An 18,226-nucleotide genomic window follows, 5' to 3' on the forward strand; every position below is an offset into this window, starting at 1 on the left:
TGGGAAGTCGCATGCGTGACGACGTCCTCCTCAGGGAGATCAACTGCACGAGAGATGCGTGTTAGCGTGGACGACAACGCGGACGAGAGGCGTTCGTGGAACGCATCAGGGTCCATCATCCATGCTAGTACCTCATCGGAACACACTATGAGGCGGTGACTCCGACGTGGCAAACGAAACCACATACGTTGTGATATGTTGAGGGGGTCGTCATCAACATCTAGGAGGAAGTCCGCTACACGAGCAGGCGCTTTAGGATGCGGCTTCATAAGTATCTCACAACGACGTACGGGTCGCGGACTCGCTCATGGCCGCGTGCTCTTCATCTGGGACCGAGCCACCTTCGGAGGTGTCGCCTGAACGAAGTAACGACAATGATTAGAAAGCACTGAGTCATTGCCAAAGTGCTCACCGCTTGTGTGCGACTTTGGCGGCACGCCGCTTTGACAGACGGTTGTCACGACTTCGTTGGTTTGCTCCGCTAAAACCGATATCAGACGTGGAACAGGGAGTCGAAGAGTGACGCACCATTTATGCTGGAGTAAGCCCACACATAGATCAGGGACGTCAGTTCCTCTGTAGATATTCTCAGCCTTGTGCATAGATACGTCCAGAGGGTCTCCTTCGTCCTCGAGACCCCATTCTCAATGCTGGATGGCACGTTAGCGTTAGAGGCGGTGAGAAAAGAACACGGCTCACATTTCAACCTTGACGCCGGAGTCGTTAGGCCCGCACAGGATAGTGGTGACGAAACAGTCGGTAGCCTTGATCACGGCCTCATGGAACTTGATCGTGGACTCGGGGAGCATATCGCGAGCACTACATGTTGAGATGATCTCGCTGCAACTCAAAATGCGAAGGACGTACTCACAACGACTTATCACCGTTCTTCATCGCCTCAACCCTCCTCGCCGTCTCTTCCTGAGCGGCATCGATGTAAGGTTGCTGCTCCTCTTGAGAGAGGTTGTTCCATTCGTCGCGATACTCCTTCATGATCTCGTGAATGACGCCTTGCCTCTTACCTTTGTTGCCAGACGCCTCTGCCACGGAGGCATCGCCAACATCGTCCTGCTCCCATTCACCACCGAAGGCCAGCTCCGAGTTGGTTGTGTCACCGTTTACACCCAGGTCATCTTGAACGCTGATGACTTGCCCAGCTGTGCTCTCCCGAGCGCGCTTGTCCTGCTCGGCACGTTGTGCGGCGTAGATATGGACGGGCTGGCGCTTCTGGGGGACGCGATTGACGGAAGGGAGATCAATGACGACGACCGGGGCGGGGCATGGTGTTGCGTGATGGGCTTTGCTCGCCTTGGTCAAGAACTACTGCAACAAGAGTCAGTAAGCGCACCCTGAGGTGAGGGAAGTACGGACTTTACGAATAACACTGAGCCTTGCGTTGTATTGCGACTCCGTCTCCTGCTCCTGACGCCGTCCGAGGGGGTCCATCTTGAAGAGACGAGTGAGAACGTCGGCGATGGCCTCGTTGATGCCGACGTGCTGGATCGCCAGATTCTCCGCATCTTCGGGGGACAGGTACTCCTTAGGGGCCAAAGTCTTGTTCGGGTTGGTCAGGAGTGGAGTGATGCGATCGCTGGTCCATTGCTTGGAGAGCCAACCCTGGATATCTTCGGTGACTTCCGGAGCACTGGGCTTGCAACCACGAATCTTGACCTTCGCCGCCTCGTCAGAAGGAAGGAGTGAAGGCTTGCGACGACGAGCCTTGGCGGCCTTGCCGTTCTGAGAGGGCGGCATGTCTGAGGGGAGGGGAAAGGGGAAGATAAAATTTCGAAAACAACGAGATTCCGCACTCACGTGATCTCGTCCCACCAAAGGCTTCAGCCGCGTCTGGTTCAGCGCCAACGTAACAATGGCGGGTCGCTCCTAAAACCTCACGGAGAAGCTACAAAGGAGCGGGACAGTTAATCTTCAGGCCAGGCGGCGACCATGTGCTGCATAGCGAGCCTTGGTGTAGTACTACTGTTATGAGAGTCAGCCAGTGTACCCTGAGGTGAGGGAAGTACGAACCTTACGCATGATACTGTGTTTGGGCTCCGTCTCCGGGTGCTAGCGCCGTGCGAGAGTGTGATTCATAAGGAGATTCAGAAGGACGTAGGCATTGAGCTCGTTGAAGTCGACTGTCCTGATGGTGATCATCTTGAAAGGAAAGAAGAATCCGATTTCGCAGCTCAACTACATACACATGACCTCGGAGTTCTCGTACATGTCATAGCGCTAAGACATCAGTCCGTCTGACAGGGGATGGGAGGGATGGGGAGTCTCCCGTAACACGACGTAAACTTTGTAACGTAGAAAAGCGCAGCCTCCCGTTGCAGGTGATCGTAGTCTTCCGAGGTCCAAGACACTGCAGTACGCATCTGACGGAGAACACCGGGAGAATCAGGCCACTGAGACATCACCGAGATGAAGCGACGCAGATGAAGGACCGAGTTCTCCCACTCGCCGTCATGAGATCGAGGCCACATGAAGGGCTCGCTACCCGGGGCCAAACACGGGACGACGCTCGCGAGAGAAGCCTCGGGTCCCCACACTCCAGAGACATACGCCTCCCTTCCCCACCGCTCCATGACCGACATCGCGGCCCGAGGCACGAGCGACACGTCGAGAGCGCTGAGCTCGCACCGGAAGTTGACTTCGTGGGACTCCCAAAGCAGCAAAGCTCGGACTCGGGGATCAGTAGCCGCAACTTCCGCAGTCACAGCGATGCCGTTCAGGTGCTCCACCGCGGAGGAGTTGTATGAGTCGAGGGCTGCGCCGTTGCCGAAAAGACGCGCTACCCCGTTCTTATTCTCGATCTTGTGCTTGAGGCGGCGGTCGGTGCTTTCGGGGGGAGCATGTTTCACCTCATAGTCACCCCACAACGCAGCGCGCCATTCCGCGATCGTCAGAGGCTCCCCAGAAACGAGGGGATTGAGCAGGCGAAGTCGGCAGAACTCACGGATGCGCATGGCATTGTGGAGGTATTGATGCACCTTGGTATCGCGTCGCAGCTGGTCGGCGCCGGCGGGTGGGATGAGCGATGGCGTCATATCCGACACCGTGTCGAGCAAGAAAGGCGGGGGGTAGAAGTAATGCACGGAGTGTCGCGGCTGCCCCAGGGGGCTGACTGATCGGAGCGCCGCCTCCCAAGGCTCAGGGATGAGGACGAACGGAGACGGGGTGAAGGATCTTGCTGGATGGCGAGCCTCGGGAGAGTGATCGAGCGTGATGGCGGACGACGACGCGGCACTCGTTACGACAGATTTGGACTTCTTCCCGCCCCTCCTGGTCTTCTTCTTCGGGCCGTCGCCGGGGCGCGTCGGAGGTGCCTGCATTTCGGTGGCAGGCAGCTCCAGGCGTTGGGTCTTCATGGGACCGTTGTCCTCCCGAGTGTGCGTGTCCGTGGCGGTGACATCAAAACGTGGCAGGCGGCTAGTGCACAATTGACCGGTGACGACGAAGACGAGGTTCAAGACCCAGCTGCTCATGAGATTGGCGATCGCTCCGAGTTCGTCGGGATGGTGGCGCATGGGTGGATCGGTTTCCTTACCAGACAGGAAGTAAGGGAAAGTGCGGTCGACCACGTTCCACACCTGGACCTGGGGGGAGAGTGGCTGAAGAAACCAAACGGGCAGCCCGACACAAGTCGCCAGCTGAGCAGTGGCCGCGTCGCGCGCAAAGACGCCAAGAACCGGAAGCAAGTCTCGCTGTAGTCCTCCGTGCTGTCCAGACGGGGGAGCAACACCGTGAGGTAGGTGCGCAGACCAAGCAGCTCCAAGCCGACGTGTTGAAGGTGCGCGCCCACGGCAACGGCCACGGGTGCGTACGAAGGCAGACGATTCATGCGGTCGAGGCACTGGCTGACGACGAGGCAGAGTTGGTCGCCATACGCTCGGTGTTCCGGGTAAGGCCAGAGACCTGTTGAAAGGCGTCGGTGGCGTAGCGTGCGCCATTGGTGAGGTCATTGCGAACGTCGGCTTTGAGGAAACCTAGGCCGGGGACTCCACTGTTCCGTCTTCCACCCAGTCTCGCGATGGCATCAGAAGCGACCAGAGGATAGGGGGCATGAGAGGGTGAGGATGACGAAGTGAAGGGATGCAGGCGACGTGCCACATGCCGCGAATAATCGGCTGGGGCCAGCGGGAGTACTCGTGTTCGCCCCACAGACCGTCCTGGTACGTTCGCACCACCTTGCACTCTACGGGATGGGTGGGAATCCAGTCCTGGTTTGGGGACGTCACCACAATTGTCGAGAAACCGTCGGTGGACGCTGATTTGGCATCGAATGGGTGCGTGACTTTGGGACCTGATAACAATGAGACAATGCATCAGTAAAGAAGGAGCGGACCGACAAGGACTTCGCTGGTTGACGACGAGCACCGCTCGCACGGACGACGCGAGAACATCTTTCTGAGATGCAGCGTTGTTGACTGGGGTGGGCATGATGAACACTGATGTCAAAGACGGAAAGCGTCAGCGCTGACGCGGGAGCGGGCCGCGAACGCCAATCGGAGGAGAGGGAGGGGTGGATGGGTAGAGATGGAGGTTGGATGACCTCGATGTAGTGGTGCAGAGGCGTTGCCGGCACTAGGCGCAAAGCAGACGCAAACTAGAGTCACGCGAGGGATGTCTAGCCCACAAAGACCAAGTTAACATAGCTCTACAGACATACAGGCAATCGAGATACTCACCTAGCCCACAAAGACCAAGAGGTCGAGATGAGGGCTAGGACACGAAGTGCAAGTGCTAAGAGAGTCCGCGATACGGGCGCTTAAGCGCGGGAACAACCTTCCAATATAGTAAAAGGCAGGGAAAAGGCAAGGAAAAGGCGAAAAATAATACATAGGGCGAGTCCAGAGTCCATTCCACGACAAGCGCGATGAACGTGACGCCCCCGAGGCCACAAGTGTGGTGGAAGGCCATTACCCAGAGCGAACTGGGATGCGTGCGACCTCGAACGAGTCCACGCGGAGCATAGCACTCCACGCACGGACCTCGTCTACAAGTGCAAAACGGACGGCGCACATCCAGAAAGCACTGGCAGTGCACGTCCGGGAACAGAGGGACCCAAGCGTAACACTCGGAGTCACCAATGGAACGACGAAGAAGATGTAGCAAGGATGAGCCTACCTAGTGATGGGTTCAAGAGAAGGAAACGAGAAATGCGCACGACGAAGACGACAGAGAAGTCGAACACGGGCGTGTGACGTTTCCGCGCCTAGATGCAATCCGGCGTCCCACGGTTGAGGAAGTCCGATCAGACGCCAGCACCACTTGCTCCGTAACGCCAAAGTACGCCTGGGTTATGTTCCCGAGCACAAGGTGGTAACGGGCTCAAGGTTGGGATGCCTCGCTGTGCTGCGCAGTGATGAGCATCCAGACAAAGTATGACAGAAACGCGTTGGGGCCCATGGTTCCCGGCTGCGCAGGACAAGAACTACTGTGTACCACCGTGTATGTGGCCGCTGGCTGGCAGGCTATGTCCTCTGAACATAATTGATCACCTAGACGGCTCAGAACGAGTGAGACGAGTATCTGATGTCACTTTCCGTGGGGATTGGGGTGGCGGACGTGTAAATTAAAAGTGCATGTATACTGCATAGCCGTAAACGCTTAAATTGAGCCTCCATTGATCTCCTGATCAACGGAGGCAAAACAGAGAGCTTGCGAGGAAAGCCATGTGAAAACGACGACAACGGCCGGCGGATGCGGAAGCGTCCCGACCGGCCGAAACCCTTGCTCTCGACGACGTCCGACATCACCTTCCCGTCCTCCCTGGCTTCAGCTGTACTCCTGAGATCTCGACGTTGTCCGTGGCCGCTGAAATTATCGTCCCTTGCCCCGGTGCCCCGACGTCGACCTCAGTGTGCTCCCCCCTATTTCACGGTCCTCGACATCGAACCTCGACACTTCCATACACCACCCTTTCTCCTCTCCCTCACCGTAGTATATCGCGGAACCGGGATAACTCTGCCATGACGAAGAACTATAAGAGGAAGAAAAAGGCAAACGGAGAGCTGCGAGGCCCAGACGTGAGTCTCTTCGGGCCCAGCGACATGGGGAAGCATTGAAAGATGAGTCCGGAGCGTCCTCGGTCCACACAAGCGGACATGTATGCACCCAGTGCGCCCTCCCAGGCTGAAGCGACGAGCTCGAAAGGGGTCCAGTCGGATTCAGGGCCTCACACATCAAACTTCGACGACACATCGCACGCTGGCCCGCAACCCCCACCATTGGATGACGAGCGCAGCGGCCCGAAGGCCAACAACACCATCGTGAGTGACCCTTTGGAAGAGATGATATACCCCATGTGACACGATACTCCAGCCACCGAACGAACGCACCGCGCAGTTTGAGAAAATGATCCCGAACACACTCAGAGCCCTTCTCGAACGCTTGCAGCCACCGCATAAAGACGATCTGTGTGACGTGTGCCAGCTAAAAGGCATTGAAACGCCACTCCCTAATTTCAGCGCTCGCTTCTCGTGCGAAGATTGCATTCCGAGCCCCGCTTTCTGCACAGAATGCGTCAAGAAATGGCACCACTTCACACCGTTCCATCGCCTGCTCGAATGGAAGACACAGAAACAAACCTGGCTGAATACAACACTATGCAACTTGGGCGATATCATCGTCATCGGGCACCCTGACGGCAGCAAATGCGCAGCCACGTCGCAAGAGACGCCGCTCACCATCATCCACGAGCACGGGTTCTGCGTCGATTACAAGGTCTGCTACTGCAAGTAAGTGGTGATGTTTTTGACACCGTTCACGCCTAACTGACGCCCCACGTGAACAGATGCAGGGGCGGGGCAGAAACGCTTCAACGACCTCTTCGTCTGCTGGAACATGGTATATTCCCAGGATCGTGGTCCAACAATGTTGGCACCGCATACACCCTCAACGCGTTAAAGATTCTCGACGCGAATCTCGTTCAAGCCCAGTCCAGCATGCACGATCTCTTCATTGTGCTCACACGTTTGACGGACGAGATCGCAAGATTGGACACTCTCGTGAGCGAGTTTCTGCTACTCCTGGTTCGCGGTCTGACGTCTAACCAGGACCGCGCAAGGCAACTCTTGACCGCGATGCGAGAATACAACTTCCTTATGACGTGCATGCGGCACGGGGTGGTACCAGAGGCCGGGAAACCTCTGGAGAGGAACACGTTGGCGTTGGCGTGCCCTCTGTGCCCACAGCCGGGCATCAATATGCGTCCAGGTTACCAAAACAGGGATAAAAAATACCAGTGCGTGCTTCGTACTTGCGGGAGAACACCGCTAACATCCAGGGCCAGATACCTCGACACACCGTACATCAGGAAAACCCCCACTTGCTAATTAGAGAAAATTCGCTCTAATTAGTGCTCATTAGCAAGTCTTCTCTAATTAGAGCGAATTAGAGTAGTACATTGCTAAGGCATCTAATTAGGTCTAACTAGATGCAAATTAGATCTTCAGGAGCTCTTCATTAGCTGCAAGATAGATCTCAAAGAGGACTCAATTTGTGCCTAATATGTTCATACAATGCTCTCAATAGATCACACAAAGGTAAAGGAGAAGATCTATATTTGTTGTACTACGAGATACAGAGTAAAGACTAAAGACCACAAGACAGACAGGCATACAGCCACTCGACTAAAGAATCCAATACGGATGACACAGGTGACGTGGGCGAAACAAGCGAGGTGGGCGGCGACGCGGGCGATATGGACGATCAGACGAGATGGGTGACCATGGATGACACTAGCGACATGGATAACCTGGCAAGGGGAAGCGAGCGACACAGACGAGGCACGTGGGCGACATGGCGACGTGAATGACGCGGGTGTGGGCGATGTGGGTGCGGGCGACGCGGGGGCGAAACGCGGACGTGTCACGCAACACGGGTGAGGTGTGTGCAACGAGCGAGATGAACGACATGGCCGAGGTGACAGTGTGGGCAAAGTAGGTGACGCGGGTGGGCGGACCACGGGGGCGAGGCGGTTGTGTTAGGAGGGGTGGATGAATGAACGGCAGGCCGGCTACCCTCAGGCGCGAGTCGAATAGGCTCGTCTGCGCGTATGTCGAGTGCCACTTGTACTTGAGCCGGCATGCACGCTGGTGTGTTCGTGCACCACGACGTTGGTTAGGAACGATTTCAGCAAGATTCGCAAATGACTCACAAAGCTCCAGTGGGTGATGCGGGTGACACGCGCGAGGTGGGCAAAGACGGCGATATGGACGATGCGGAAGAAGTGGGCGACGCGGTCGCGCGCGGTGTGGGAGCAGAGGGCGACACGGGCGAGATAGGCGACGCGGGCGAGGTGTGCGGTGGCCGAGATCGCGACACGAGTGAGGCGGGCAAGGTGAATAACGCAGGTGATGTGGTTGAGGTGGGCGATGCGGGCGTGACGTGGCGACGGGGCCATAAGCTCACGCTGGGTGTGACGCAGAGCGAAGACGTGCTCACCAGCGTCATGCTGCTCGTTCTTGAGCTTGACGAGCTCGTACTGCGAGCAGTTGGGGGAAGAGGAGTGGTCGACGTCCTGGGTGGAGCGCGTTAGCGGGGCAATTCTTGACCTCGAGCTAGCGGCGGAGGTCCCCGAGCTCATGGATACGGACCGGCAGCGACCTGCTCGGGGTAACGCGGGTGCATGATTCCTGAGGGCGGTGTGGTGGAATGAGCGCGAGCGAGCGAGCTCAGGGCAGGGGGGAAGGGGAAGGCATACCAGCATCAAGAGTGGGGTGGGCGATGAACTCACAATCGCATGATATCGGGCACGGCGAGTCGGCGACCAACGGGTCATATCGATCGCGAGGTGCGTCGGGCGTGGTGTCGACGACTGAGGATCGGCGCTGGCCGTGTACAGGGCACGGGTCTTAGAGGATGTCGGAGGGAGGAAACCGGGGCTGGGGCGTGAGCAGGATGCGCGAAGAACGGGATCGTACCAACGTACCTCTTTGTGTGCACTGCGGCCATGGTTATAGTGGCTGGGATCGGTAGGGGGCTTTATTTTGGACGAGCTCGGGCTCGCTGAAGGGGGAGGCTCGCACACGTCGGCGCGAGGGAGGCGGTCGATGATAAGACGAACGCGGTGGACGTACCTGTTCCATATAACGTTGCCGCATCGGACACGTCGCAGATTGCGGTTGATGCTGCAGTCGATGGCCAGGCGGCGGACAATGAGGGACGGGGGAAGGGAAAGACACGCTGGCAGGCGCCACTTTCGCGTGGGAACGGACGCGCGTCACCTGGACTCCGCGCTTGCGGCAACTTCGCCGCGCTCGCTCTCTGGCTCACCCTCACCCTTACCACCTTCCAATCCCCTCTATATCGACCACGCCAGCCTCCCATGCTCCATGCGTACAAGCACGCATGAATCATCATCACGCACGTTCACTGGCTTCCCAGCTCCCTCCTCTCGTCCAAGGATACCCTCTGCGACAGCGTGTGCTCGCCACGTAGTGGCTTTAATCCGGTGAGCTCCTTTCTTCCTGCGCATCGTCGTCTCATTTTCCGTCTACCACTCTCCTCTCCCGCACGCCTCATCGCCGCCGATTCTACCTCATTTGATGGTATCTATCATTGTGAAGTGAGTGATCCCATACCTCGGACAAGCATCTCCCTCTCATTAACACCGTCACCGGCTGGTTTCCCTCCCCGGCCAAGTCGCCGTCATCGACCCGCGCCTGTATCACGCCACAACCATCTCCTGTGTGTCTTCTCCACTACTTTCTCGTGCTTGTGCTGATCTCAACCACCCATCCCGCACATAGCACCCTTTGCCCCGACCGTCCGCGTCACCCCAGCATCGCCTTTGCTCGCTCTGCCCTGCCCCGTCCTCCACGCGCTCTCCTGCCGGGGCCATACAGGTCCTCGTGCTGAACCACGCCACGTTCAAGCACACAATCCGGGCTTGTGCTCGCGCTCGTGCACACCATCGGGAGCAACGCGCAGCAGGACGAAGACGCCCTTGCGCGGTGGGCGTGCTGCAAGGCGAGCCACACATCGCTCAGCGACCGCGTGGGCGTTCGACGAATCGGACTGCCACGCGGTGAACACCCGCACATCTGGTCGCGCTGGCTGGCTGCCTCCGCGCCCACTTGCTCTCAGTCTGCTAAGTAAGTGTAACCGTCCCGATCCTCAGTGTTTGATCTGAAGTCATGAGCTCCCAGTGCTGCGGCTCGCGGACCACTCCCGCCAGCCCGCCTCCACAACTGCCCTGAGCAATCGCGCATGCTCACTGCCCCGGTCTGACGGTGCTGACCCCGCCGCCTCATCGTCGCCCGCATCGCCCTCGCACATGTTGACCGTCTCGTCCGGCTTCACGATGGCCGCCCACTTTATCCGTCTTCTCGCCTGCGTGATCTGTGTCGCCCACGTCTCACCCACGTCACCTGCACCTTTCAGCCCCCACTGGGTATGTACAGAGAGGCCGTTATACCCAGTGTCTGCGTCATCATATGTAGTTTGTACTTTGTACCTTGTAGCATGATAAATATAAATTTGTTTGCTCCTCTTATGCATTTGTGTGATCTATTGAGTGCATTGTGTGAGCATATTAGGCCCTTGTTGAGTGCTCCTTGAGATCTACCTTGCAGCTAATGAAGAGCTCATGAAGATCTAATTTGCGTCTAATTAGCTCTAATTAGATGCCTTAGCAATGTGCAACTCTAATTCGCTCTAATTAGAGAAGACTTGCTAATGAGCACTAATTAGAGCGAATTTTCTCTAATTAGCAAGTGAGGGTTTTCCTGATGTACCTCGTATGGGACGGCAACTTTCGTCAACATACGCGACCCAAAAAGGTGGATATGGAGGACCAGAGCCTATACCGTGGTGCGAGCTACTTTGCAGACAGCAAAGACCTGGAGAAGCACTTGAACCTGATCGGAGAGGAGGACAAAGAGGTGAGAAGGCCCGTTGATACGTGTGCGCACACCGCGTGAGCTGATGTGTCGAAAGCCTCTGACTTGCCACACATTCAAAGCCGCGGGCTACACTGGCCACACAGGAACGGTCGCTGGCCTAGTGTGGGCGTTTGCCAACACGGTTTAGTACTGGGTGGGAGCGCCGTCAACCTGTCGAAGGGAGAACGGTACGTGCGCGCGCTACACCAAGACACACGTCACTGACGTGGAGATCAGGTTTGCAATGGTAGACTTCTCCATGATGTCGGCGTGGGCGCCATACCACGCCTTGCTGAGAATGAAGATGTGGGATGATGTGGGATGCATGTTCGACGTCAACCTGCAAAAGCGACTGTGCAAGAGGCGCCGCAGCCCGGGGGACCTGAACAGTGAGAACCTACCGAAGATCGAAGTGGCCATCGGCGACTTCCACATAGGAGCGCACAAGACAGAATGTCATATGAGACACAACCCAACCTTCGTCATGGGAGCGCTCGAACGGCTGGCGAAAACCCGGAGCCCCTCTGGGCTCAACTGAACGGGGTCACGAGTCGCACGAAGGAGATGGGGCACGCACATCGTATAGACACGCTGACGCGTTCGATCGACGACATCAACATGAAGAAGATCATCCACCAGCGTGAGCAGACCTCTCACATGTTGCGCTGCACGTAACTGACCACAGCATGGATGTAGCGCAAACCCAGAGAGACCTATACGACGTCGCGGTGGAATGCTGTAAAGACCAGAAACGGTACTACGAAGGCCTCGAGGCCAGCCTGAAGAAACATCGACCAGAGCTTCTGGAGCAGTGGAAAGGAGAGTTTAAGACGTGGGAAGAAGAGGTGGTGGACATGGACAAACGCAAGATGGAGGGGTTTCAGAACCCCTTCGAGCTGAAGGAAGACTGTGAGCCCGTGACGCCGTTGTGTTTGCGAGGAGGCCACTGACCACCCACCAGCATCCACGATGGAAGCCACCGCAGACCGCCTACACTCGGGCGAGGAGAAGCTCGAGACTGCGGCTCCAGTCGACGACGACGAGATGAAGGACTCCGTGGGTGTCATTGAAGACGCCATCAAGCTGGAGGATGAAAGGTGGGTGTATCGTACGACGCACGAGGGGTGGGGATCTCACGAGATGCGTCCAGGACGTGTCTGTTGGAAGAACTGATGCAGCCCAAGGTAGGGGATACGCCGAGGAAGCTCAGGGGGCTACAACAACAAGTCCAGATTTTCGCCGCAGAGGCCAGCGAGATGGAAGAAAGATACAAGCTTCACGTATCCCCCTCTCTCTCGCATGCGACAAACAAAATCCGCACGACGCAGGCCCAACTCCCGAACAGCTTCCCGCTGGACCCAGAGACGGAGAAGCCCCTGCCCAAAGACCTCTCTAACGTCCCCAACGAGCTTGCGCGAACCTGGTGCGAGACCTGGAGGCCGTGTCGATGGTCGAATTGCCCTCTAGCCATCACGTTTCCATCCGGACACACGGCGCCACCGACATGATCGTCGCCGTAGAGCGGCAGCTACGGATGGCGCAGGCAAAGCAAGCTTTGGACGAATATCGCGCCCTCCTTGCAGGGGCGAAATCGCTGAGTATCATTAACTCGCAAGGTGTCGGCCTGACGCATCGAAAGAGGATGCGGGACGCGCGAAAGAGCCAGCAATTCGTCGCGAGGAGACCAGAATCAAATACACCGAAGCGCGCAGCAAGATGGCGCGGTTGACGAAGGAGGAGAAGGATCCCCACCTGCAGGCCTTGAAGTCCGTGGAGGCGGATACGCAGATCTTCACTTTAGACCACACAGATCGCAAGAGAGGCGACACTCACCGTACCCCAGACTGGATATGGGGAGATCTCGAATGGCTGTTTCAAATGAACGACAATGAAATTCGAAAGATACTTCCCAGTGAGTAGACACAGAAACCTTGTCGCACAACTGACGATGACAACGATCTTGCAGAGGTGAAATGTCACTGGTTCAGATGCTTTGGGGCAATATCGTTGGCAGGAAGAGATCTATCTACGACCCGAAGAAATGTATCGCATGTTCGCCACATACGACTTTCACATCACGCGATTCGACAAACTCGCCGAGGATGCGAAGAAACACCAACCGGGTGATACGACAAATAAGACGTCACCGCGACTGGGCGCCGCGACATTCTACTATAGGTACGGTTGTACTGAACTCATTTACATCGAGATCGCACTGACCCCGGACCAGGAAGAAGCACAGCTGGGAGAAGCTCAAGGAGGCGGCGCAGGAGGAATGTCCCGAGCACCTGTACAAGGTACGCTCGTATGATTCCTGTGACGACGAGGGATCTGAAAAACGAATAAGGACACCATGGGCCTCCCTGAAAAGGAGTAGGGATGGCCAAGCGAGGACAACATCCAGTCTCTGGGCGGTGTGAGGAGCCCCAGTAAGAGACCGGATCTGCGTGTTGTGCGGTGATGCGCACGCGCGCGCAGCGCGCCTCGTGCCAAACCACCCACTGCACCTCCACCACCTGCGCGCCGCACCGACCGTTCCATCAAAAATGCACCCGCACCACTACCCCGCCGACTCGCTCGCGCACAATCCCTCATGGGATGCGCGCGCGCGGCCCGACATCCTCCCCGCACCTACCACCCCTCATTCCTCGCCTCCACGCATTACAACCACCTCGCCGACTCGCTCGCGCACCGTCTACGGCAATGCCCCATGGGACGCGCGCGTCGCCGCCACCGCGTTGCTGCGCGCGTGGCCCGTCCTGCATGCGCCCTCCCCCGCTCCCCCGCACATACCACTCCTCTTGCATCACCTCCCCGCATTCCATGCTTTCGGTAGTTTGTTACTGAGCCTCTCGCTTCCCCGCATCCATCAGTACTTCCTAAAATGTCTCAAAATGTCTCAAAATGTCTCAAAACCTCTGTGGAGACGCCTGAGACGTTGTGAGATGATTTGAGACATCCAGAAATCCTCTTACTTCCAATTTTTAGTGAGATGTCGTGTGAGAGATTTCAGACAGATCAGAAAAATCAGAAGTCCAAGATGGAGACAACTTTTACATTGAGTTCGGGACTCATGCACGCTTCAGACACCATATACGGAGGCAATGGCTGTATTTCACTAGGTCTACCAGTACACATGTACACTAAATACGCCGTCAGAGTCCTTGGGCGGCTCAGCGCGGTATAGTCGCGCGTGCGTGCCAGCATGGCAGTGCCCGGAGAGCTGGACTCACACAAACGCGTCCTTTGGCTGCTACAGGACTCACCCGATGGGTGTGTTGCCCAGGGCGGGGTTCGAGCGCACGCACACGTGACGAATCTGTTCGCGGCGAAATCGTGCGGCCCTTGCCCTTGCGCGTGCCGCGAGTGATAGCGGCAGCGTGTAGTACAACTCACCTGTCGGCGAATGTGCACTCCCACCACCATGCGGGGGCGACGTCGAATGCTGCACCATGTCTGCACTCCGCTCTGTCGTGAATCTAAACCCGGCGCCATCCACCTGTGGGGGACCCGGTGGGCGAGACGAGGAGCTCAAGGGCGTGGGCTGAGCACTAGCGACGGTGGCTTTGAGGGCACCACGGCGGGTCGTCGTCGCCCACGTCTGGAGGAGGGGCATCGCGCTCGGTGCGTGCGTGCGATCGCACTTTTGGCAGCAGCTCGTGGCGGCAGCGGCTGAGTGAACGTGGGCGTGGATGTACGGCGTTTCTCTGATGTCATGGGCGGCGCGGGAAGGGGCGCGGGAAAGGGCGAGGAGGGGCCGGGGACTGTCGCACGTGTGGAGGGACGCGGAGGGCTGGCGTGTGAGCCCGATGCGTGCACGTGTCCACATGTGTTGTGATCGGGATTCATCATACTGTCCCACGTCGGTGGTGCGCGTGTGCGCAATGAGGGGTCAGGAATTGTGTGGCCGCGTGGATGGATGGGGGCACTTACTGTTATCGAGGGGCATGGTCAAGGCCACACCCATGTCCGCAAGATATGCGCACGAGATGGGCGAAACGGCCTCCGTCCTTGGACGCGGGAGGGCAATGAGCGGGGCAGCAGATGTGGGCAAGGTTGGCGAGATGGGCGACGTACGACACGAGAGCGAGGCGGTTGAAGTGAGCGACGTGGCGACATCGATGACGCGGGCGTGACGCCGTTGGCACGGACGGGGTGACGGTGAGGGCGAGAGCGAGACAGGCAAAGGCGAGACATGCGAGACGGACGAGACGGACGAGGCAGTCGAGACGGGACAGGCGGGCAAGACGGACAAGGCGGAGGTGAGGCGAGGTGCGGGGCGCAGGCGAGACGGGGGAAGTAGGCGACGCGGATGACGCGGATTGACATGGGCAAGATGGTGGGGAGGGCGAGACGGGCGAGTGCGAGGCAGACGAGGGGTGCAAGGGCGAGACGGGTAAGGGGAGGCTAGAGGATGACGAGGACGAGGAGAGTGCTGGCAGTGCCAAGCGCTGGAGTCCACGCAACGCGCGTCGATAGGACCCCCGACATCTCACCTAAATGCCTGAGCCGAATCCGGACATTGATGGCGATTTCGCGGGCTCGATGCCTGTAGGCGCTTAGGCCTTGTCGGACATTTTCCAGGGTATCGACCGGCCGATGCCTGAGCCATCATCCGACCATTAGGGCGGGGGCTCCTCAAATGCCTGATCCTCAACGGACGGTCGGGCGGCTTTGGGCGGTCCCCGGAGGGCAGTTGGAGTGGGCGACTGACTGCGCGACCAATGGCAGCCACCTTATGTGAGTCGCCGGTGCGCGCGTAAGAACGCTGCATCGACTGAACTGTTTATAATGATATTCTACTGCCCGCAAGTAAATACAGAAAGCGAGCTGAACTCAGACTCCGCCAGAGGCAGCATACTTCTTCAAGACCTAATACAGTTTAATCTCCCCACAGTGTGCTTCCGGGAATCGACGGGCCGTCCGTTTGACCGCGCGCCAGGTGCAGATGCCACAGATTTCGTTTGGTCCACCCTGGCTCAGATCCGGGGCGAGAACGAGAACGCGAGGGCACGGACGACGGCTCGAAAGTTGGCCGAGGACCCAGAAAGCGCGGGTAGATCGAGAGGACGATTAGGGATCGCCACGGGCGCAGGTGACCCGGGCAGGTCGGCGGGCAAGGGTCTCTCGATGCGTACAGGTGCCATGGGCCATGCTCTCCCAACCCTCTCACCCGCATGCTGGACTATCGAGTAACCTAACCGTCAAGACCTGTGCATTCAATGTGATGACGTGCGCGCCCTAAGGGCCATCAACGAAGACCTCCCAGAACCCGCGTCCCCCCAACGCCCTCACCTGCCTCCTCGCCCTCCCCGCTCGAGACCTTCCACAGCCCCCACAGCATCCTGCGGTCCGTCAGGTCGTCGGTCCGACAGATGTCGAGCACGCCCTCCGGGTCCTGGGCACGCGCGCCATCTGCATCATCACTCGCCGCCGCGCACGCCGCACGCGCTCGCGACACACACCCGCGCGGAGGCGTTGTAGTCGTCCGCGGCGATCGGCGTGTGCAGGTGTGCATGAAGCGCGGTCATGAGCGCGGCGAGGGCGAGCGTCGGCGAGGGCGAGGGCGAGGGCGAGGGCGAGGGCGAGGGCGAGGGCGAGGGGTCAACGTAGAGGAACCATGGGAGGTCCTGTAAAGAGGCGAGAGGAGAAGTGCGTGGGGGGAGGACGAGGGCGCTTAGGCTACAGTAGCCACTGCGAGTCTATGCCCCTATGTTCTCGTCAATGATCTCCTGTATTCACAAGTTGCTACAACTCTTAAATGTCTCTCCTCGTGCTCTGAGAAGCCCCGAGGTCTCCTGGACAAAAAAATCGCCTTCCAGAGGCCTGTTCGAGCGGAATCCGGACATTTTGAGGCCCTCCGGAGGCCTGTTCCGAAAATCCGACTAAATCAGCCTCTGGACGGCCGAGGCCTGCGGCCGTCCGACCAAAACGGGGTCGCCGGGAGGCCTGATCCCCGAGGACATTTTTGGCGCTTTTTCGAAAATTGGGATCAGGCATCTGAGGGAGATGTCGGGGGTCCTGCGTCGATTCCCACACGTCTGGAGCTGCTGCCAGCGCGTCTTTCCCATCGACAACCTCCTCCTCCTCCACTCTCCGCTGGCACCCCATCCTCCTCGTCCTTTCCGTCCTCCCCACCCTCCCCGTCTTTTCCTCCTGGCGCAACAGCCCCGATGAGCACGCGAACGCGCCCCTCGCCCGCCGCTTCCTCGACGAGCTGTTGCGGCCCCCTTGGTCTTGGTGAGTCTCCCGTTGTGCCCTCCTGCGTTCCTCGCCTCGCCCACTGCCTCCCAGACTCCGGCCACGCCACCGACCCCTTCCCCGCGACGTCGGATGCGTCCCAACGGGCGTGCACGGGTCCACGGGATGCTCATTCCCCTGCGCGGCCGTTGCCACTACGCCCGCGTGTCCGTGCCGCCCACCTCGTCCGCGACTCCGTGTCGCCTACCTCGCCCGCCTCTCCTGTCTCGCGCCCGCGTCCTCGCTCGACATCCCGCAGCCGGTGGCTCACTCGCGGGAGACATCCGCATCTCGTCTCCCCGTCGACGGCGCGACCTCGCAGGCATGGGCCACTACGATACGCCCGGAGGATTGCCCACGGACACTGGTGTCTGCGTACCGCATGGGCCCGCGTCCGCGTCGTTCCCGCACCCACGTCCACCTCGCCGACCTTGCCCGCATCCACGTCGTCCGCCTCGCTCACCTGTGTCGCTCACTTCGCCCACGTCACCCTCGTCCGCCTCGCCTACCCCGCCTGCATCTGCCTGCTCGTGCCCGCGTCACCCACCTCGCCCACGTCAATATTGCCCACGTCCGCGTCGCCTGCATTGTCGGCCCATATCGCTCGCCTGTATCTGTGTCGTCCCCGCGCCGACGTCTGTACCACCAACCTCGCCCGTGTCGCCGTGTCGCAGACCTCGCCCACATCCGCGTCGCCCGCACCCACATCGTCCTCACCCACGTCGTCCGTCCGACCCATTGGTGTCGCCCACGTCACCAGCGTCACCCACCTCCCTGCGTCCATGTCATGTCCCCCGCCCACTCGCCCGCATTGCCACCTTGCCTGTGTCACCCACGCCCGCGTCTCCTGCCATGTCTGTACGGTCCATCTTCGTTACCAGTGTAGTTAGATAACATTAGTTCCCAATATATTTCATTCCCGACACTTCCACATCATTGTGAATCATCAATAAAGCGGTAGTCTCAGTGATGTTATCTCACCTACAGTGATTCACCTCTAGCACTTCTGGATGTGTATTGTGTGTCAATCCCAGTCATCTGAATTCTCTGAGATTTGTCTCAAACATCTGATCACCTCTCACCTGTCTGAAACCTCT

The 18,226-nt window shown here is 58.5% G+C and overlaps 5 protein-coding genes across 5 annotated transcripts; 2 read left to right on the plus strand and 3 right to left on the minus strand.

The window, feature by feature from the left end:
- Positions 1-105: 105 nt before the first annotated feature.
- BXZ73DRAFT_109393 (uncharacterized protein) lies at positions 106-1,752 on the minus strand (the record flags this gene model as incomplete). The annotated part of the gene is made up of 9 exons (XM_048017284.1): positions 106-131; positions 188-235; positions 291-356; positions 413-481; positions 529-536; positions 609-650; positions 700-819; positions 872-1,320; positions 1,372-1,752. 9 exons carry the CDS (start codon positions 1,750-1,752, stop codon positions 106-108), a joined length of 1,209 nt encoding a protein of 402 aa, XP_047870772.1.
- A 488-nt stretch (positions 1,753-2,240) lies between these two features.
- On the minus strand, positions 2,241-4,440 carry BXZ73DRAFT_93958 (uncharacterized protein; the record flags this gene model as incomplete). The annotated part of the gene is made up of 5 exons (XM_048026715.1): positions 2,241-3,008; positions 3,057-3,704; positions 3,743-3,857; positions 4,000-4,220; positions 4,387-4,440. 5 exons carry the CDS (start codon positions 4,438-4,440, stop codon positions 2,241-2,243), a joined length of 1,806 nt encoding a protein of 601 aa, XP_047870773.1.
- Positions 4,441-6,318: 1,878 nt separating this feature from the next.
- BXZ73DRAFT_59074 (uncharacterized protein) lies at positions 6,319-7,337 on the plus strand (the record flags this gene model as incomplete). The annotated part of the gene is made up of 3 exons (XM_048021675.1): positions 6,319-6,740; positions 6,797-7,010; positions 7,059-7,337. Coding segments are annotated over 3 exons (915 nt in total), but the record flags the coding sequence as incomplete, so codon positions are not given.
- Positions 7,338-7,445: 108 nt separating this feature from the next.
- BXZ73DRAFT_109396 (uncharacterized protein) lies at positions 7,446-8,958 on the minus strand (the record flags this gene model as incomplete). Its single annotated transcript, XM_048017285.1, has 5 exons — positions 7,446-7,471; positions 7,784-8,096; positions 8,162-8,524; positions 8,741-8,888; positions 8,936-8,958. The coding sequence occupies 5 exons, from the start codon at positions 8,956-8,958 to the stop codon at positions 7,446-7,448; spliced, it is 873 nt and encodes a 290-aa protein (XP_047870775.1).
- Positions 8,959-10,736: 1,778 nt separating this feature from the next.
- BXZ73DRAFT_83900 (uncharacterized protein) lies at positions 10,737-13,266 on the plus strand (the record flags this gene model as incomplete). The annotated part of the gene is made up of 10 exons (XM_048023954.1): positions 10,737-10,924; positions 10,994-11,077; positions 11,127-11,344; positions 11,586-11,798; positions 11,851-11,986; positions 12,040-12,312; positions 12,506-12,801; positions 12,878-13,067; positions 13,120-13,186; positions 13,237-13,266. 10 exons carry the CDS (start codon positions 10,737-10,739, stop codon positions 13,264-13,266), a joined length of 1,695 nt encoding a protein of 564 aa, XP_047870776.1.
- Between the last annotated feature and the right edge of the window lie 4,960 nt (positions 13,267-18,226).

This window comes from Epithele typhae (assembly GCF_022376455.1).
Source record: "Epithele typhae strain CBS 203.58 chromosome Unknown BXZ73scaffold_240, whole genome shotgun sequence".
Lineage (NCBI taxonomy): Eukaryota > Fungi > Basidiomycota > Agaricomycetes > Polyporales > Epitheliaceae > Epithele > Epithele typhae.